The following is a 23,081-nucleotide window of genomic DNA, read 5'->3' as shown; positions in this document are numbered from 1 at the left end:
CCTAGCTAGCTAGCCATTAAGCATTCAAAGGACTACAAAGTGATCATGACTTACCTCAATCAAAATGAGACCATGTGAGCACGAGTGAGCACCCTAAGCGGACTGCAAAGTGAGCACAAGTTCCATAAACCAATTCCTTGCAGCAGAAACAAACAAAGGTCCTTGCAATGAGCACGAGTTCCCCAAACAGACCTAGGTGTTCAATGAACATGTTAAAGAGAAGAAAGAGTCACGAAACATACCTAGGTAAGGTGGCAAGTTGTCATTGTCTCGAGCGCGATGAAGAAGCTTAGACGGAGAAAAAGAGAGCTTAGATGGAGAAGAGAGCACAAGCAAAATAGGGCTCGCATCTAATGTATTTTAAAATGTAAGTTCAACATCGATTTTCAATAAAAAAAAAACTGATGTTAACAAAATGATGTTAAACATTGACATCGGTTGTCTGGAAGAAACCAATGTTAACTTATCATACATTAACATCGATTTTCTGCAAACCCGATGTTAACGAAGTTACGTTAACATCGGTTCTTCCAAAATCGATGTTAACTAATTAATGTTAACATCAATTTTTCCAGAACCGATGTTAACGTCACTTCGTTAACATTAGATTTTCAGAAAATCGATATTAACAGATACACATTATTTACAACTATGCCACCGCGTTTATCTTAACATCGATTTTTAAAAAAAACGATGTTAATATGACAATGTTAAATCTTCTTTTTGTAGTAGTGTATCCAACCTAGAGAAAGTAAACTAGAGGACACATGTTTTGCTGACAATGTTAATCTGACATTATATATCATACACAACATGCAAAGGGTATTTTTCTCATGTTCAATATAATCTAGAGAAAGTAAACTAGAGGACACATGTTTTGCTCATAACATTGATCATAAAATAATTTATCTTTGAATAATTTTTTAAAAAACATGTCAAAATATATATGAATGTGTATCACATGAATCTAGGTGGTCCATCAAGTAATACCTCATACATTGTAAATAAAGAACTTCAATTTACAAAGATATTTGATCAACATAGAACTCTGAATCAGAAACAAAAATTCCCCACCATCATGATAAAATATCCAACTCTGAATCTGAAGCCCAAGGAATTAAGAATAGTGATCCAACTCAGTAGTTTACTTATTTTAAGGTAGCTAAGCTACCAACTATATCTTACATTAATTGTCACCCATAAAGGAATATGAAGAAACATTCCAATGATAAAGAGGCTATTAGCCACCAATTCACTCAGGCAAACACAAATGAAGAGACTTACCAAAAAGGCTACTATTTTTTGGGTGCCTGTTTTGGCCTTGGCAAGGACATCCTTACCTAAAAATATTAATTGGAATAAGTTCCACCATAGTAAATAAACTCAAGACATATGAATGTCAATCAAAGCTAATAGAAGGAAATAGACTTTGAGGGATATGAATGTGATCTTCCTAAAGGCAAGCATAGCCACAGAAGTTGATGCCCGAAGTTAAGCAATCGAAGGAAATACAACTGATCTATTTGTTGAAGATCACTATGTGATGTCTTGATATCATTTGGGTCAAAAATCACGAATCAGGAAAATTGGGTTTTTGTTGATATGGATATGTGTTCACCCTTTATATTTTCAAACTTTTTGGATACAATACAACTTTTTAGATTGTCAAACTTCAACCGATATAGTGAAAACCCAAAATGAGAATTGTATGCCTTAAAATGAATAAGAAGCCATACACGAGAGCTGATGTCATGAATCCTGATGATCATAAGAAACTTGTGAAAATCCCAACTATAATCGTAGAAGGCTTTAACTTGACACGGTCCATAACAATATAGTACATTTGACAGAAGCACATGAACATTATTAACTATGCATAGATATGAACACAAACAAATAGTTTAAATATGCTGATTTATGAAATATTAATTTCAACCGGGATGTCCCCAACTATTAACTATTTCATAGAAATCAAAATTAAGAATACACACAAAAATATGTTGTCAACTGAAAAATAAAAAGATAGAGCTGGTCATACGTGCTTCAGAACATCAATATTGTTGTTACTAGTTTCCGTTCACATGAAATTCAGGTTTGGATTAATCCTTGCGTGCATGTGTAACCGTAGATATAATAAGAATTTCGGGGGAGGAGAGAACCTTGATGTGTAAGTAATACAATATATCAAAGAATGCAAACTTGAATTTTGAGACCTTTAATTTCAAAACATACCAGATCAATTTTTAGTAATGATACTTGTACACAAGGATGAGAAATAATTAAACAACCATGAAAAAATTTAAGTCTTGACCCTTGTGCCTTTCAAGCCAGTATTTAAAATGGAAATATAAAGGGTGAACACATATCAGTATCACAAATAACAATTTCTAACCCCTTGCTCAAGTCCTAGACGATAGGTGCATCCATAAAAAACTCAATTGTTCCATTGAATGCAAGAAACATAAATATAGAAAGAGAAGTGTTTAAGCACTATAAACATAAAGGTCAATCACACACCTCAAACTCCTTTGCCTTTTTCATTATCTCTTTGTAAGCATTTGGTTCTTGAACCTTAATGATACTCCACATTACACCACCCCCTGTTCGAAATTGCTTACCATTAATAGTTTTTTGGCCTCCACAAGCCTGTATAGCCTCCACCTGTGACTTTCACACTTGATTATTCAAATTTATGACGTGTATCAAATGGCACAGATTGGAAAAGAATACCGAAAACAATTAAAAATATAAAACAAGTCCATTGATTATGAGATTCAAGTCAGCAATATCTCATTTATAAATAATACATAACTAATATGCATCATCCACTATGATTCATAAAAGAGTATAAGCTGCAAATTAACAATACCATTCATTAAATCAAAATAAAAACAATAGAAACAAATGCAGAGATCCCAGAGAGTTGCTATGGGTTATATGCGTTAAATACAATCTTTGGTTCAGTGTGATTCTCCTACATTTATTAGGGTAACCTCTCCCACTAAACAAAATGTTGGCCCTCCTGGTCATAAGGAAAATGCTTAAGATGATGCCTAGCATGTTCAAAACCAACATATTATCTTTAATTCACCAATTTTCCCTTGAGCTATTGGGCTATATAGAAGAAACTAAAGAATGATACAACTACAATGTTATGAAATAAAGATTCTGCCATATGAAATTTAGATAGCCCTCAATAAAATATTGTTATGCATATCTAAAGAGATCCAATTTTGGCTCTAACTTTGTCAGTTGCTTCATTTAGGAAAGCAAGATAAAGAGAAGAAATAGATATTGACCTTCAAAACAATTAAATAATTGAAGTGGTTCATCAGCCAGGAACATCAAAGCTTAAACAGGGGATTGAAATGGTCTTTGATTAAATATGCAATGTTAGACACAACATTGTACACATCAGAATTATGAATGGTTGTATGGCACAATGAAGAGTGGATAAGCATAATTAGCTCAAGGGGCATTCAATTTGTTTCAAAATATAGCAATAACCAATAGATTCAATACAATCAAAGGCAAGGAAACTCAACCCAATATCATAAGCAAAATATTTATAATATGATGAACAGTTGAAGACACCTGGTAAACTTAGGGGCGTCCCCTGCCACCACCACCACGAGCCACTTCCCTTCAATCTCCTTCCTCTTCGCCACACCATTCTCCTTGGTCTTCTTAACCAAATCCCAGAACTCATTGTTCTTTCTCTTATTGAGAAACAAAAGCACCAACTTTTCACGAGTCTCCCCCAATCTCTCCAAATACCTCACCAACGTGTTCAACTCACCCACATCCTCCATCATTCTTCCCCCAAGCTGCTCAAGACACATCAAAATCTCACCTTGCACGCTCCTATAATTCTCCCCCACAAATCTCACAACCTCGTACACCAGCTCATTCCTCTGAAGGTGAAACGAATCTAGAATGTGGCTTGTTTGTTTGATGAAACCCACAAGAGCCTTCAACTTTTACAACAAATCTGCATTTGATGCCTTTGAAACCAAAGTCTTTCTCTTTTCTTGGGATTCACAAGAGTGGTTCAAGCAATAACCTAAGATCCTTGAAACAGTTAAACTCTGTTCCAACACTCCCGCATACCAGCGCACCCACGAGTTGAGCTCAAGCGATTCCAAGTCTGAGTCGTCTCGAAAGGTGGAGAGGTTCCAGAATGAAGGGTCCCTTTACGACATCGTTGTGGGGTGTGTAGAGGCATTTGAGTGCGACGGTAGTGTAGTGCGAGCTGTGGAAGCGGTCCACGAGGGCATCAATGCACATGGGCGGGTGCACTACTAAAAATAACATATTTTACGACGTGCATTTAAAGGAGGTTGTTACAAAACAGTCTTTATTTGGGACAATGTTATTTTCGTAAATACTGAAAATATTTCAGAGACAGGTTTGATGGAACCGCCTTTGTTTTATAACATTCAAAAACAGTTTCTCATGAAAACCGTCATTGAGTCTGTGTAATTTTAAATTTAAATTTTAAATTTAAGCGTGTGCTTCTTCAATTCCTCTCTCCTTGCTTTGCTCGTTTTCCTTCTTTCAATGTCTCTTTCATCTTCCCTAGGCTCTCGAGAAGACACATCCACTGCCGAAACCAAACCCAATGTCTTCTCTCATGCGTTGAATGTGAATTTCTCTCTCGCAGCTTCCATTTTACAGAACGAGAAGTAGAGAATCCACGCTCTGTTTTTCTCCCTCTCCTTGCCTCTTCAATTCCATTTTGCTGATAACCAAATTCGACGCCGCCATTGACATTGTCGAGGAAGCCAACCAGCACCAGCATGAAGCATTCCATTCTGAAGAGAAAATCACGGTTCTACTCGGAATCTTGTGTGAAATGCACAATTTTCGAGAGCGAGTTGAACTGATTGTCACTGCGAGTGTGCAAATCAGAGATGGCGACAACGATGTGGTCCTTGGAGAGGAGTGATTGGGACTCGATGGAGGTAGATGAGTCGGGCGAGTCGACTCGGTCAGTGACCGAGTAAGACCAGATCTACATGGACCCGGTGTCGCATGCTAATTTCTCTACACATATGTGTATTTAAGTTTTCCTTTGTACATAATCTATGTTTGGGTCTATGCATATGTGTATTTAAGTTTTCCTTTGTACGTATTATTATCTCTCTCTCCTTCATTGTGTGTGTGAGTTGGTCTTTCGCGATAAAATGAACTTTTCATCCGTATGATTTTCTTGACATGAACATGTGCTTCAAATCAAAATAATATGGTATTTCTATTTCATTCTTAGTTTCTATTATAATTTATTAACTTGTGAAAATTGGATTTTAAGTAATAATCAACATCTGATTTATATGTACAATTATTTTTTAAATCTAAATTCGCAGTCATGTATGCAACCTAGAAACATTTTTGTGATAAGTTTCCCCCCTTTCATGTTCTTCATTCAACTTCAAATTGTGAATAAAATTGTTGCAGGTCTTGCAGGCCTTGCTGCCTGAGGGTATGATCATTCCTTCTGCTTTTGACACTGTTGGTCATATAGCACACCTGAATTTGAGAGACGAACATTTACCATACAAATGGCTGATAGCTAAGGTTTTTATTTTAGAAATATTTTTGGTTACTGTGTTAAATATAAAATGTAAAATTGTACTGCAAATTCTTATCTGTCTTAATTTATGAAAGGCGACTTTCATTCATTTTCAGGTTGTGCTGGATAAGAATAAGCCAAGGATACAAACAGTTGTGAACAAGATTGATACAATTCAGAATGAGTACAAGACCATGCAGCTTGAGGTTTTAGCAGGAAACCACTCTGTTGTGACTACAGTAGTTGAGAATGGTATTCGCTTTGCAAGAAAGAAAGACCAAATGGAAGAAGTTAAGCATAAAAATATTTGTATCCAAGTAATAGTTCTGAATCAAGGGAATTTGGATTCTGGTAAATTTTATTTTATTAGTACTTATGAAGTTTATTCTGACAGGACCTTAGTAATGTTGGACACTAATTGAGTTAGCATTTGTGTATGAGTTTAAATTTTTACACAGATTATAGTTGATGATCTTTATGTTTCAGCTGAGAAACTATTCCTCAATGGAAGGTGTTCTTTATTGTAAGCCTCACTTTGAGCAGCTCTTCAAGGAGAGTGGGTTCTTCAGCAAGAAATTCCAGTCACGTATGTGTTTTTCCTTTTCTTCTTTGAGAATGAAGTTGTGTTTGCGTGGTTTTTGAATCATAAGCCTCATTAATTGGCCATATATTCATTTTGAACAGCTGCAAAGCTACCTGATAAGACAACACATGAGCTGGTAAAATGCTTAATTTTGCAAATTTCAAACTTCATTGTGATAAGTATGTCTAAAGCATTCGGTCTTATATATTGAAGTTTAAATTTTGAAGTAGGATCAGTGTATTATGCTGCAATAGGTAATAGCATAAGTTCATTATTTTTTGCACGCTCTTGCTCAGAGTGCACCAATATTGAGGATGTAATTAAAAATCTACAATATATATATATATATATATATAGGTAATGCTTGTTCTTTCCTATCACTGTGTCACTTATAATTTTAATCAGTACTGGAGACACCTTAATAATCTTCTTCATGAATATATATACAAGTGATAGATATAGTCAAGCATATTGACCTTCTGTAAACGTTTAATTAGCTAGGTAGAATGCATTCCAAATTGTTCAATCAGGAAGGGCTAGAACCTATATTAAAATATACAACCCTGCATATCTTTATCAAACAGCAAAGTGAAAGAGGCAGTTACAAACTATTAAATATTTTGATAAGCTGATAATGTAAAGTTTAACAGTGTATAATATTTAAAGATAAGATACTAAATAAAATCAAGATGAGAACATTTTCACTATAGAGGCTGAATGATAAATTTCACTATGTTGGGGATACAAACTCCAAGTTCAACCTGGAAACACATACTTACTAAGAATAATCAATGCTGCACTGAATGAAGAGTTGTTCTTTAAAATTTATTCATGGTTCTTTAAGAAATGCCTTGTAGCAGAGTGAGAGGTAATTTATGCATGTATTCATGGGCATGTTCCTTTTATATGTTCATGTTTGTCGCTTAGTTCCTTTGCATTGCCCTGATTTAATATGCCATTAGCACATTTATAATCCTTTATTACATGCAACTTAGTAACGATTTTACCCTTTCATGCCAATTCTACAAGTCCTAATTGTAGCCATAAGGAAAAGAAATTTGTCTTTACCTTCAAATCTTGCTTTATTGCATGAAGTCCCAAAGTTAGAGAATTCTCAAGGATTTAATCTACTCAGACCCCATTCCCTAAGAATCACGGGTTAAAATTGTAGAATGGAAAAAGTGGGCCAATTTTATCTTTTCACTTTCTACATTGAGTTAAAAGAGAGAATTGGGTAATTTTGTCTTTTCACATTCTAATCTATTGTCAACATACTAAATATATGTTTCTTTTCATTGATCATTACATATTTTATGTTTCTGTCTCAATTTCATTCTATTATTTTATGTTTCTTTTCATTTTTCATTACATCTTTTTATCAATTCTTTTTGAATATTTTCCTTTACTTTTTTTTTCTCTACCTCCCTTCCTTCTATTATATATCCCAAAAAATGAGACGTGGGTATCATTACTTTTTCTAGTATATCCTAATATGCTACAGAAATTTTAAGAAACTAAGCATTCTTTTTTAATTTTTTCTAGTACATCCTAAGACGCGGGCTTATAATTTTCAGTACTTTGTTTTATTATTTTATAATTTTTAATTTTAAAAATTAAATAATTAACTAATTTAAAATTTTATATACCATTTCCTTATTTTGGTTAATTTTGTAGTACGACAATTGGTTGATAATGATAGTAATATAACTAAGTTAACTTGTGGTAGAGGGAGTCACAATAAAGAGATAATAAAGAGAATAATGGTACCAAGAGAGGTAAAAATGATCATAATAGCAATATTAACAATTTTTTTTAAAAAAAAAACAATGATAAAGGATGTGATGAGTGATAGTGGTTACTTGGTGGCTTCATGGCATATTGTGAAGCTAAGAGCTTCAGCTAACAGATATGTAGATCTCTATGATTGAAGGAGACTCTTGTGTGGACTGGTAGTTATATGGGGCTTTACTTGTGACATATGGTAATAGTGGGGTTTGGGTCAGGTGGTAGAGGAGTCTGGAGATGTCAAAAGTCTTATTTACTTGTCGCATTTAACTATGATATGGTATACTACTCTTTACCGGCCAAACGATTTTCATGACTTTGCTGAGTATTTTGTTCTCCAGGTAATGCAACGAGGTAGGATGTGTAAGTTAGGTCCAATGTGATGTGATTACTTGTGTTCTGAATTTTTCTTTATATTTAAGAAAATATTTATACATAATTATATATTATTGTATAGACACACACACATATTAAGTGCCAGACATTTCCTCTTTAATAGTCTCGGTTGTGGAGATAGATAGCCTTGTTACTACTCCTCAGGTGAATATTGTTGCTACTCTATATGTATATGAACAAGTTCTAGTTAGTTTGTTTTGAATATAAACGATTATAGCTTTTTCCATAAACTATAAAACTGGCATACTTGTTTTCACTCATTATGAGTGAGTGAGAAATGAGAGTATATATTTATCAAACAAGACCTTGTTTTTTTTTCTAATTTGTTGAAAGTTGCACTATCATATTCATGTATTTATATATCATTATGGTTTTGTAAAGTGTAAATTATAATCAGTTTTTGTTCTAGATGAGTTATTTGTTTATTCTATTTGAGGATGCATGCTTTAAGTTCACAAATCTTTTCAGCATGATAGCACAATTTCCCCTTTGACATAGGTTATTGTAAAGAGTGGGGATGATTGTAGGCAGGAGCATTTCGGGAGTGTGACCCCCCCTAATTTTTCGAATTAAAAAAATAAAAAAAGACATTCTACATCGGTTCTGAGACAATCGATGTAGAATTCTAATCATTCTAAGACGGTCACGTGTTAAAGACCGACTTAGAATGCAATGCATTCTACATCGGTTTTGAGACGACCGATGTAGAATCCTAACCAATCTAAGACGATCACGTGTCAAAGACCGTCTTAAAATAGAGTGCATTCTACATCGGTTCTGAGACGACCGATGTAGAATGTTCAACATTCTAAGACGGTTGTTCGCGATTGTCGTAGAATAGGTTACCCCTTTCTACGACATTGGCTATGACGATGATCGTTAATCGATGTAGAATGCCTCCGATAACCGATGTAGAATCCACATTTTCTAGTAGTGGTGACACTTCTGGTGGGACCTGACCACGAGGACGATGGAGATTGTTTCCTTGGAGCGCGCTCGACAAAGGCGTGTGTGGTGGCTCTTGAGAAGGCTCTTAAGAGAACAGGGAGAGTGCGAGGCTTCATGGGGAGGAGGGGAGGGAGAAAACGTAGTTGGGGGAATAGCTTTGTAGGCATTGCATCAGTTGTACAGTAAAGAGATAGTGTCACATTCATGATTTTAGTGGAAAATCTTGTCAGACAGTTTTTACAAAGCCATACAAATTGTCTTAGAATGACAACTTTCTAAGATGATTTTCGAGAAACTATCATGGAATGACAATAATTCTAAGACGGTTTTTGCGAAACCGTTATGGAATGATAGTTTTTAAGCCGGGTTTTGGAAAACCATCGTGAAATGATTGTATTTATTTACAAAAATATCACCACGTTTTATTCCACGACTATTTTTTCTCAACCAACGTTAAATCAACATTGTAGAAACACATTTTTGTAGTAATGTCTTATCATTCATTTTATTTTAGTCAAACAATAAAATGAGTTACTCATTAATTCAAACCATTAGATTAAATGAAAATAAAGAGTGGAAATGGATAGTAATTATTTTTAGTGTACAATAGTCATATTGATATTCAAACTCATTGCCACATGCATACTTCTCTAACTCTCTGCCAGTAGGATGACCCTAGTGATTCAGGGGTAACTTTTTTAAATTTATTCTTAGAATAACTTCTATATATAACTACAAGAAAATACGTAAATAATGACCAAAAAATCAGTTGATATAATATACAAACCAGCCGCTATCTAGATCAATGACTAACCTTGCTTAGTTGCTATAACCTTGGTTGTTGCTCTATAGCGACTAATTCAATGACTGGGACACAATGACTGATTCAACGATTGGGACACAACGACTGAATCCATGATTGGGACACAACGACTGATTCGATGACCATTTATGTTTCAACGACTAATCCTTAGCGATGGATTCAACAACCAAAATTCACTAATTTAATTGGCAACTGATTCAGTATCACAATCGCGAAATCAGTCACTAATTGTAGTATTTGTTTCGTATTTTTGAAAAGTCATTTTAATAAAAAAAATTATCTAATAAAAATATAAATTGTATTTATCAATACAAATCGACCTAATAGCATACAATAACTTTGTTTTATAAAACTCATCCAAACAAAGTACCAAAAAAATATTAAGTAATTATCTAAATAACTATTTATCAATAATACGTCAACAATAATGTGAAGCATAGCAAGTCTATTTTATAGAATATATCAAAACATTTACAAAACTAGTTATCTAGAACTCCAAAGTGCTGTGAGCTAGCTTGCTGGAAAATTGTGGAGAGCTTGTTCAGTTGTCGAAAACAAAATGTCACAGGAAGGCAAAATACTCCAGAAAGGCTTCAATGATGCACCAACTAGAGTAAGTGATAAATTGGAGAGTTTGTACGGTAAAATATAATGATACACAGAAAGATATTAATAAATTATATCTACTTATCCTTTACAAAAGATCTGATTCATAATGTTCTTTAAAACTAGTAGAATTTAGATCATATCAAAATATAAATTATAAGAACTTAAGCATAAAACTGGGACTTTAAGAAATTAAGAAACTAAGTAACATGTAAAACTTCAATTGGTTAAAAAGTACTAAAATTTATTCAATTTTTATCAACCTCACCTTGTCCGTGCTCTTGGGCCACCAAGCTGGGACTTTATACCCTTAGGAAAGGGAAGCAAATAGTGCAGACTAGTCTTAGGACAATGCCTTTCCCTGTGCTCCATGTGCCTTCCTTGACTTCAGAGCTTAATTGCCTTAAGATTATCCAAACAAGGTATAAAATCATTTTAATAATACTTTTAATATATTATGATTAGTTTATTTTAAAAAAATCCATTAGTCATAAATAAATTATGTTGGCATTTAGATAATGAACTAATATAAAGAAGACATTAAGAAATATGGTTCAAAGGCTAACTTATTAGTATATCTCTCGAGGGGATGAAAAGCAAATTTAAATTGAAAGATAGAAATAAAAAATGAAATTTTGGAATTTGTTTTCCTTTTTTAATCAAACACTTCGCATGCATGCAAGACTGCTTAAATCATCAAAGTATTCATTTTGTTGTTGACTAAAATGCAGGATTTTCAGCACAAGATATCATTGAAAGACACAAGCTGAGAATCATTGTCTTACCTCAAAAGATTGACTCTTTCGAATCTTCCTAGTGGGAGTCCTCATGGTAACAAATTCCTCAGCTGCACTTGGGTGAATGCCTATACAGTGGCATCACAGTCAGTCTTGGTCAAACCACCTTTAATTGCAACTGCAGAGCCCTAAACATGAAGCAAATGAATTGAAAACTCATGTATCATAATCAAAGCAATACAACAACAGCAGCAACTGCAGATCCGTTATGACAGTTCATCTAATGAAATTTTTTTAATTAATTTGAGTAGTCAATATAAAATTTAGAGTTGATAGACTAGAGGTAGGTACACTAGACACCATTGCATAAACCTTAATGTAAAAGACAATAAGAGCCAAAACAGATTATTTTTCTACAAGAAAAAAAAAGGCAACGACGAGCCTATCTACAACCCAAGTTTGGGAAGCTAGCATAACTACTAGTCTGCTAGAATATAAGCTCTGGGACTACCTGTATCATAAGCTAAGCCAGTTCCTTCACAGATTCTTGGTCTAGGTTTGCCACATTAAAGATCTTCCTATTTGCTTTCTCAGAATTGCCCTGTGTTATGTTGACATGTTCGTTAGTTCATGCTCATATAGTAACATGGACGATGGAAGTTCACTTCTGAACTTACAATCGTTAATACAACAACATCAATTCCATCTTTGATGTAGAGAAAAGTTCTCTAAGATTCCCTAATATTAAATACTCTGACAATAATTTGAGAAAAAAAATTAATAATATTAAACAGTAGACAAAATTACTCTAGTGTCCAGGTTGATTACAGACAAAGAACTCAGGAAACTTTGTCCCTCTTGCATCAACAACGAAATACTTTATACCGTTAGAAAAGAGATTAAAGAACCCATATGCACTCTATCAAACTCAAAATTGAGAACATGAGATTTTATTAAAGGCACACCATAAAATCACTGACCATTAGGGGGTATATTTACGACTTTATATAGCAGAGAAACCATTAATTACACAACCACAACAGTGAAAAGAAAAAGTAATAACATAAAAACTAATAAAACAACACAAAGTAATATCATCTTATGTTGGGTCTATATGGATGATTCTGAAATGAATATCATAACTTTGAAGGTCCTAAATTTTGTCAGAATTGAACTTTATTTTTCCTAAACCACGTTGCACATCTCTCAACCAAATGTTATTGATCCTAAGTCTTAACTATTATATAAAGAATCATTAATTGGCAGACAAATGTTATTGATTCGGAGTCTTAACTATGATACATTTAAGTGTATCAATATTATATTGAAAGATTACAGCATACTTCCCATCATATGATTAGTTCAATTGTGCATCACACACACATATATTGTGCTTGATTAAAACGTGTACATAGAATTAAAATGCTCATGAATAAAAGATCTGGTCAAAATGCATTTTTTATAAAAAGAAAATATTTTGGAAGTTGTCATTTTTCTTCTATCCTTATACAACACTATAATAAAGTACAAATTATAAAAAATACGTAAACATGCATATTAACCTCTCAATGACCCTTAAGATTTAAATACAAGTGTACTGAAATCATTATAACTGCTAGCAAGAAAATAAAATATCCACCATCCCTCGAAATATCACACAATATCACCAAAAAGTTTAATACAATAAAATATCACGACGCTGAGTATAGAAATCTTCTCATCCCAAACATACATAAAAAAAGGAAAAACAATCCTACACTTAGAGGAGTCACTATCGAAGACCCCCAAGCTACCTAGGGGGAAGTCCTATCCTTGAAAGGGCTGCTCTCATTTCCCGAGGAATCTCATTTCTCATCGAACAAAAGCATCTCTCCCTCATATACCTCTTCACTGTAGACATCCTGATAGAAAGCGATCTTGAAAGGCGTGAGATCCTCATCGTTGCTAAAATAAGGAAGTTTGACAACAAGCATAGGGTTCAAGAGTTGGAGAGACCATACTTACCTCTTGATGAAACTCACAAAATTTTGAAGGAAGAATGAAGAATGTTCAGTTTTCGAGGTTTCCCTTCATGACAAAAAAAATGAAACTTTTAAGTTACTAGAGAAGATAAAACAAGAAAATGAAGAGAAATCAAGTCTAGGATGAAGAATGAAACTTATTTACCTAAGCTTGATGAATCAAAGGCTCATGAACACTAGAAACAAGCTTGGAAGAAAAAAAACTGAACCCCTTTCCCTCATTGTTGAACTTGTGAAAATGGAGGAATGAAGGCTTCAAATTCTTTTTTCTCACAATGAACAAGAAGATAAGGCATAGGCTTCAACGTGACAATGCTTATTGACACGGGAATGGCCATTTTGAATGTGTCACTTCATGCCACAAATGGGTAGTTATTCCTTTTACAAAACTACCAAAAATGGAAGGGATAAGATTTACCAAAAAAGGATATTTTTGCTTTTTACCAAAACTAGCAAATCTTATCTAAATCGCCTAGGTTATTGTGCTAATCTCCTTTGAAATACATGTACCCAGAGTGAATCTCACACAAAGATCACTCTCACACAGTTAAATTAAACTACGGCTCAGTGTACAATTAAATTTTGCTACCAATGGAATTTTAGTTCAAGCAGTTTTCAAGTTTTTTTGTATTGGGTAAATAGTCACTTTTATCCCTCAATGTGTAATTCGCTGACAAATGTGCCCCTGAAAGATGAAAATACAAAATTTAGTCCCTGAAAGTGTAAAAAGTGCGACAAATATATCCTGCCATTAACTTCCGTCCGTCACCGTTAATAAAGTCGCCTACGTGGCACAGAAAGACAAATTTGTCACTCAAATGATTGTCAACGTGGATTGCCAGCAAGGGGCATATTTGTCATAATATTTTTTTGACTTTTCGTCTTCTGATTCCGCTGACAAATGCGTCCTTGAAAGATGAAAATACAAAATTTAATCCCTGAAAGTATAAAAAGTATGACAAATATATCCAAATGTTAATAATAGATTGTAACTTATTATTATTATTATTATTATTATTATTATTATTATGATGTGTTTGTAATTTACTGCTATTTATTTAGTACTTATGCAATATATTTTTGAATTGTCTTTTAATATATATATTATTATTATTTTGATTTCCTCATCAAACCTTAATCTTTACCGTTAAAAAATCTTTATCTTATATTTATAATTTTATCAAATTTCTCGTTTGCAATCTTTAAAATTATTCTATATCCCAATTCCAACTTAAGTACTCTAATATTTAGATTGAAATTAATATGTCAAGCGTTTCGAGTAGAAAAAACACAACGAGCCTCATAACCAAATTTATTTATTTATTTATTTTTAAAAATAATATAATCAACTATTTATTTTAAAAAGAAAGTCTCAGAAAATTTAAACTAGATAGAACTAGAGTGAAATTATAAGTCTTTTTCCTTAATCAATAAAATGTATATATATACCTCAAATTGATTAAATTTTGTGAGACTTATTTTTTTAAATTCCACTTTAGTTTTATCTAGTTTAAATTTTGTGAGACTTTTTTAAAAAAAAATAGTTAATTAAATTTTTTTCTAAAATAAATAAATTTGGTTTCGCAGCCAATTGTGTTTTTTCTACTCAAAACTCTCGACATATTATTTTCAATTTAAATATAAGGTTACTTAAGTTGAAATTGGAATATGAAATAATTTTAAAGATTAAAAATGAGAAATTTAGTAGAAATTGGATAAAATTATAAGATATAAGATAAAGTTTTTTTTTAACTGTAAAGATTAAGGTTTGACAAGAAAATCAAAATAATAAAATATATATATTAAAAGGCAATTTAAAAAATATATTACATAAGTACTAAACAAACATGAGCATTAAATTATAAACACATAATAATAATAATCATCATTAGTCACAATCTATTATTAACATTCGGATATATTTGTCGCACTTTTATACTTTCAGGGACTAAATTTTGTATTGTCATCTTTCAGGGATGCATCTGTCAGCGGAGTGAAAAGATGAAAAATAAAAAAATATATTATGACAAATATGTTCATATGCTGGCAATCCACGTTGGTCATCATTTCAATGACAAATTTGTCCTTCTGTGCCAAGTATGCGACTTTATTAACGGTAACGGATGAAAGTTAACGACATGATATATTTGTCATAGTTTTTACACTTTCAGGTACTAAATTTTGTATTTTCATCTTTCAGGGACACATTTGTCAGCGAATTACACATTGAGGGACAAAAGTGGCTATTTACCCCTTTGTATTTAGTGGGCTTAGTGGTGCTGGAAGTGATGTTGGAGGGAGAAATGGGGGTGGGAGTAGGAATGGAAGTGGAGGAATTGGGAATGGGAATGGAGGGAGAAAAGGGATTGGGAAAAATGTATCTTTAGATGAATTTCTATCTTATGTAGAAGGGTCTGTATTTGGAGGGAATTCATTTTTCACATGTGCCTTGGAATTTGAAACACTTTGTTTTTTATTACAAAAGTTTGGTTTTTTTATAGTCTTGAATTAGAATAACCCAGCTGAGAATATGTATTCTCCTTGCTTTATTGCCTTGAGATTCGCTGAAGAAAAGGTAGCAATTGAGGCCATAGAACAATGAGGCTCATTGCTAATAACATCATACATATTTGGGCAAAAAATTAATAAATTCATTTGGATTAATAAGTTTAATTTAAAGATATTATAGTAATTTATGTTTCAATTTTAAAATAATAATTTATCTCTCATCTCTCATTTCTATCAACATTCAATTTTGACACTCTCAAATTTCCTCTTTAATAAACATTAAATTAGATTATATATTGATTTAAAAAGTAATGAGTGTAATTGATTTAGATTTATTTACAAAGTAATAATAATTTTTTTTTATTTGTGGTTTGATTTGTGGTTTGATTTGGGGTTCAAAGAGTTGAACTGCACATACTGTATGGTAGTTTGATTTATGGTTTGCATGATTTGAACAACAGTTCATTGGGAGAACATCAAATTATTCTAAACAATTAAACATGAGATTTGCTGTAAATCATGCCTTCTGAGATTTGTTGTAAGCTTTTGATTGCTTTTTATGCTAGTTATTATTATGACTACTATTGGATTAGTGGATTTTGTTTCCTATAACATAATGTTATAATTTTTACCTCCAGATGCTGAACTTCATATGAATTTTGTATGCAATAGTGACGTACTAAAATGCTTCTGACTTCTTCTCTTAGGGAAGTCATCTACCACTGCTTTGTTGTCTGCTGTCCAACCTGTTTGTTGCGGTAGAAAGGCTTCACCTATTTTCCAGGGTAAGTTGCATTAGTTCTGTAAATAGACACTTATTATCAACTTAATCTAAATTGTGGATTTAGCCTTAAATACTACTTGATGATTTGGGCTTGTCATTTATTCTTTGAATTTGGCTTGTTACTCTATTGAAGGTTTCTAGATACTTATTAGCTCTTGTTTGATTCTCCATTTGTTGACAAATGAAATGAAATTGTTCGGGACATGACACAAGCTTAAAATTTAAGCTGCTATTTGTAATTTATGTAACTAATTTCTGTTTTGTATATGGTTCGTTGAATGTTTTAAGTCTGATGATAAATATGTGATTCTTTCCATTTGGATTAAGGTGATTATTTTCTGCAACAACATGCAGTAATCTAAGTGGTATCCTTCAATTCATGAGGTTTGATTGTTCATTTGGTTGATAAATAAATAATTGTTTTTTGAAACATGCTACGACGGTTTGTTTTTAACCGATTTAGAATGTTGAACTTTCTAAGACGGTTGTTAAATAATCGTCTTAGATTTTGCATGTTGCGGATGACATTTTAAGACGGGTGGGCTGAAAATCGCCTTAATATCTATTGGATTCTAAGACGGTTGTTAATATAACCGTCGTAAAAAGTAATAGTTACAAGGACGATTTGTCATTAAAGTTGTATTTGAAAATGAAACATTCGAAGACGGTTATTGAATAACCGTCTTAAAAAATTCTACTATCTACAATGGTTCAACAACCGTCGTTGTAAGCACAGTACCATATTACGGCATGACCGAACGGTCAGATTTCATTTTAACAGAAATTAACGGATATTACAAATCAAATGATCGTTGGAAATTTATTTTATATTTTGATTAGGCGAGAAAATGACTTAAGCACGTCAAAAGGGGGTACGAAAAGTAAATGAAACCAGAATAAAAGTACGCGAAACAAATGGAGACCACCAAGGGTACATAGAATGAATTGAAAAGTTCGATTTCAGGAACTTACTGGTTGAAGACCGAAGAACGACGAAGAACGAACGACGAATGACGAAGAATGATTGAAAATCTTCGTGAAATCACCCACAGAAACGTTACGGAAGCACCTCGGCTTGGATTTTCTTCACGGAAACAATTTTCCTCACTAATTTTAAGTGATTACGAAGTACTAGAAGGGCTGAACCCTTTTCTTCTTCACTCCTCCCTCTATTTAAAGGAAAATAGGGGAGGAGTTTGCCACCCAGCTCGCTTAGGCGAGCCAGGTTGCTTCCTCCAGAAGCAACCGCCTTCTGGAGGAACATCCTGGAAGGCCCAAGTTGGCCTAGTTGCTATTTGCACCCCCTTTTTTTTTTACTAAATACACCCCTTTACTTTTTTTGGTCATTCTTTTTCCGTAACGTTACGAAACTTTACGAATTTCGTAACGATACTTGTTTTCTTTCCGTAAGGTTACGGAACCTTATGGATCATGTAATTACTCCTTTTTTAGCTTTCGGAATGTTACGGAAACTCACGGATTGCGTAACAATACTTCCTTTTGATTTCCGGCATGTTACGGAATTTCACGGATTGCGCAACAATGCTTCCTTTTGATTTTCAGCATGTCTCGGAACTTCACGTATTGTGCAACAAAGGGTGCCAAGTACCTCGAAGCGGTCAAACAAAGGTTGCATGCCATCAAACAATAGTCCCCGGACGAAATTAGGGTATGACAGCTGCCCCTCTTTACTTACCTTTTATCGAAGATAAAAGGAAAGCAAAGATAAAACACTGATTTTGTCCGTCTTTTCCCTTTTCGTGATTAGTCTATGACGACTCCCGTCTCTCCTGCTTCTTTCTCTGCACAACACAAAACAAACACAAACAACAAAAACACCAATAACATAATATACACATATACACATGTTTGGCGAAGGAACCGATCGGGAAAATATCAAAAAACCATAATTCCTAGCCACCGGAAGCTCCGCGCTTGATAACAGAGGACACATGAACAGCGCTAGGCATTCAATACATGGGGCTCCGAATAGGACGGTGGAGGATACACGAACAGCGCTAAACAATCAATTCGTGAGGCTCTGGACTTGATGGTGGAGGACGCATGAGTGATAATCAATTCATGGGGCTCCGGATAAGATTTGAGAGTGGAGGATTGACGAACAACGCTAGACAATCAATTCGTGGGGCTCCAGACTCGATGGTGGAGGATGCATGAATGACAATCAATTCATGGGGCTCCGAATAAGATTTGAGGGTGGAGGATAGACGAACAGCGCTAAGCAATCAATTCGTAGGGCTCCAGACTCGATGGTGGAGGATGCATGAATGACAATCAATTCATGGGGCTCCGGATAAGATTTGAGGGTGGAGGATAGACGAACAGCGCTAGGCAATCAATTCGTGGGGCTCCAGACTCGATGGTGGAGGATGCATGAATGACAATCAATTCATGGGGCTCCGGATAAGATTTGAGGGTGGAGGATAGACGAACAACGCTAGGCAATCAATTCGTGGGGCTCCAGACTTGATGGTGGAGGATGCATGAATGACAATCAATTCATGGGGCTCCGGATAAGATTTGAGGGTGGAGGATAGATGAACAGCGCTAGGCAATCAATTCGTGGGGCTCCAGACTCGATGGTGGAGGATGCATGAATGACAATTAATTCATAGGGTTCCGGATAAGATTTGAGGGTGGAGGATAAACGAACAACACTAGGCAATCAATTCGTGGGGCTCCAGACTCAATGGTGGAGGACACATGAACAACGCTAGGCAATCAATTCATGGGTCTCCGAATAAGATTTGAGGGTGGAGGATAGACGAACTACACTAGGCAATCAATTCGTGGGGCTCCAGACTCGATGGTGGAGGACGCATGAACAACGCTAGGCAATCAACTCATGGGTCTCCTAATAAGATTTGTTGGCGGGACCGAATGGTCCACCGGGTTTTTTCACCTAAAAAGGCAAACATGCTGTAGCAAGGAAAAATAAATCATTCGCGAGAGCACCATATCTTATTGAAACAATATATCCGTGTCAAAAGTAATTTTCCTTGTAACCAAAAATAAAGGGCATGATGTCAACATTTAGCTTTTAAATGAACATTCAGGGGAAATGTCGGGTCAAACTGAATCTGGGAATAAAATCACTCATAGTGTATAAAAACTCACACAGGCAAGTCTTTTACCCTAATCTCAAACCATAACTGCACCATGACTTTATTTTTCACATGATTTCCTATCGAACCAAAAGATCACACGCACGATCACGGATCAATAGGATTTTCTCGAGGGTAGTGTTTTTGGAGAGGAAGCTGGGTGTTTCGGTCTTTTCCTCTTTGTTTAGGTGGGGCAGGACATCGCCAGTCGAGAGCGACTTCGAATGACAATCCCAAAGGAAGAACCACTTTAAAAATGGGTTTTCCCTTTGCCGGCGGTTATTTACCTCGCTGAAAATTCATCTGGTCCGAAGATCTCCTGTTCTCTTTCTTGCTTTCCATTATTGATCGGGAATTATTCTGTTTTCCTCCGATCTTTTCCTTTTTACTTTCTTGCGATCTTCGATCGGGAATCCTTCTTTTCCTTTTCTTTTCTTTCTTTTCATTTCTTCCTTTCCTATCTTTGATTAGGAATTCGGGTTTTAGCATTCGTTATTCGCTCTCCCTTGAGGAGATTCTGCTGTCCTTTTCTTCGAGGGAAAGGATGAGGATTCTTTTCATGGGCCAAGGTTCAAAGTAGCTTAAGGTTGTGTCTCAACATGGTCTTTTCATTGCGCGACCCTGATTTTGATATCTGGGGCAAAACAAATTCGCGTGTCAAGGTGTCGGTCTCGGGTTGAATTTCCACATTATTTCCACGAGGCACGCGTAACATTGATGATTTGGGAACAACGTGCAAAATTAGTCATGACTACCGCTAGGTGGGTACTCAAGCATCCAGTTTATGGCATTGTGATACTAAGGCTTGGGATTTACACATGTAGACCCAATATTTCCAAATTATGTTCTTTCATCGGTTCAATGAATCCATCCATTCTCATCTCGGTTATTCTGGAAAATAAACTCTTAGCGTCAGTCTCTTGTTTCCAAAAGATATGTTTGCTCTCTACGAATGATTTATGCTTCCTATGACCATAACATGCCGACCTTCGAGGTCTTTCTTTCTTTTTCTTTTTAGTTTCATTTTTTATGTTTGCAAAAACTATACATCCATTGCCATCTATGAGAAAAGCTTTTCTTTGTACACCAACATTCCTATACACGACAAACTTTCTCTGTATACACACGTATCAAAACTCTTTCTCTTTATATCAACACGGTCTATATAAAAACTCTATTCCTGTTCAAAGATTTCTTTTTCGTTTTTCAGCATACACTCGTGGTTTATACAAAAATTTCTTTATATACCCTCATTACCCAAGAATTTCTTTTCACACCTTATCTACACACACACAAAATCTTTCCATACATTTTTTACATATAAAAACTCTTTTCTTTTCTTTATATATAGACACAACATTTGTTCACAACGCCTCTTTCTTTTTTCTATTCTTGGCGTTATCATGATTTTTTGTTCGTTTTATTTTTAGGACGACGTTCCTAAAGGAAAACTCTACAAGGTTCCGGAATTCCAACAAACATTATCGACAATAACGAAGTAAGCACTAACGCAACAGTCCAAACAACATGTATGCACAAAACAAGAGACAATAAAAAAACAAAACAAACGTTAGTCCCTCAAGTTATAAAGATAAAATGATATGTAACAGATAAAAGAGGAAACATAAGAGAGAATATGAATCTGGGGATCCCCCGGTCATGTGGCTCCACTCCCTCCCAAGAAACCGAGTAAATCTGTCATCTCCTCATCCATGAGGGCCTCCTCTGCATCGCCGGGAGCCTCTGCAGGCGCCACCCCTGCCTGGGCCTCAAGACAATCTCCGGGCCATGCGACCTCCGCCCTGAATTGATCTGGAGTAGGGCACGAAAAAGGAGCGAAACCCTGGCTCTACTGACTGAGGCTGAGCTGGTAGAGACACTCATGGATCTGCACCTGCCCCCTGTGGTTGGCCGCCTGCTGGCGAACCAAGTGCTGCAAATACCGCTCCATGCCAAATGACCCAGCTGGATCAGCCTGATGAGGTGGTGACGGTGCGTCTGTGGCCTGCGGTGCATCACCCTGCGCTTGTCTAGGCGTGCAATACTTCTCAATGAAGGCCCGGGTGATCGGCGGTCGAATCACCTTACTAGGTGTGACGGGAACCCTGAATGACTAGCAGAGACCCGTGATCAATGCTGGAAACCCCAAGGCCTTGTTAGACTTATCCGGGTCTAGAGGGTGCCTGGTAGGTGGCATACCTGCAAATAAATAAATGACGTCAGCGATCAACTGAGCCACATGGACGTTCATCTGTGTCAGGATGGCATACACCAGCTGACACTTCGGCAAAGGGAGGTCAGAGTTATGATCGCTGGGCTGGATGTTACTGAGCAGCAACGTCATCCACATTTGAGTCAAGGTGGTCATGCTGGTGCGCATGATCCGCACCCGCCTCTCGGCAGCGATTCAGGCAAAATCCTGACCCGGTATGCATAACAACTAGGCAATGGCCTCTTCGTCAAATCCATCGGCCCGGTTCCTTCTCTAACTAAACTCGCACTCATGGCCCTCCTCTAACACTAGCGGGTCACCCAGGAACTGGCTGAGGGCATCTGCATCAAAAGGAATCCACTGGCCCCTTACCCATGACTACATGTCCTGCACACCCTCCATCGTGGGCCAAGCATTAGCGTAAAACTCTAGGACTATATCTGGGTCAAACTTAGCCATGGGAATGACCAACGACGCCCAACGCCGGCGAACTATCTCTTCCTGAAAATATGTGTACTCATCGTCCCTGAGCTGGACGCGTCTCTCTCGGTGGAACGACCATCCTTTGATGGCCTCGAAATGCTGCTGGTGCTCTGTGCTCCAGAAACGATGGCTGTCAAACTCAGGTGCGGTGCTGGTTCCTTCGGCCGCGGCATCCCTCCTAGATCTCTATGCGGAGAGCTTTCTCAGAGCCATTTCCTGCGAGGGAAAACATTTGGAAAGTTAGTTTACATGGAAATGCTATTTTAAAGCAAAAATGGCATGCTAATCCTTTCGATTTAGAACAAATTTGTGCCCACATCTCCTTAAAGAAGAACATTTACCAACGTGCATACGTGCCAAGTATCCTGCTATTTATCAATATACAAGGATATTCAAAACATTCCAGTTACCACATATATATTTTTTGAAAAGAATTCATATATGCATGCTCAAGGTATTGTGCCAAAATTACACATGTCCATATTCAAAGTATTTTGC

At 35.5% G+C, this 23,081-nt stretch overlaps 1 protein-coding gene and 1 pseudogene across 1 annotated transcript in view; one reads left to right on the top strand and one right to left on the bottom strand.

Annotated features, from left to right (window-relative positions):
* Positions 1-3,566: 3,566 nt before the first annotated feature.
* On the bottom strand, positions 3,567-4,287 carry LOC114398502 (annotated as a pseudogene).
* A 626-nt stretch (positions 4,288-4,913) lies between these two features.
* LOC114398501 (tRNA (guanine(37)-N1)-methyltransferase-like) overlaps positions 4,914-23,081 on the top strand; it is a 33,344-nt gene continuing 15,176 nt past the window's right edge. Inside the window, exons 1-6 of the mRNA XM_028360701.1 lie at positions 4,914-4,964; positions 5,458-5,577; positions 5,689-5,889; positions 6,059-6,158; positions 6,257-6,291; positions 8,144-8,281. Coding sequence (XP_028216502.1) covers positions 4,914-4,964; positions 5,458-5,577; positions 5,689-5,889; positions 6,059-6,158; positions 6,257-6,291; positions 8,144-8,281 — 645 coding nt within the window. The remainder of the gene's footprint in view (positions 4,965-5,457; positions 5,578-5,688; positions 5,890-6,058; positions 6,159-6,256; positions 6,292-8,143; positions 8,282-23,081) is intronic.

Source organism: Glycine soja, chromosome 19 (assembly GCF_004193775.1).
Source record: "Glycine soja cultivar W05 chromosome 19, ASM419377v2, whole genome shotgun sequence".
NCBI lineage: Eukaryota > Viridiplantae > Streptophyta > Magnoliopsida > Fabales > Fabaceae > Glycine > Glycine soja.
The sequence above is the reverse complement of the archived record's forward strand: the minus strand, read 5'-3'. Positions and strand labels throughout refer to the sequence as shown.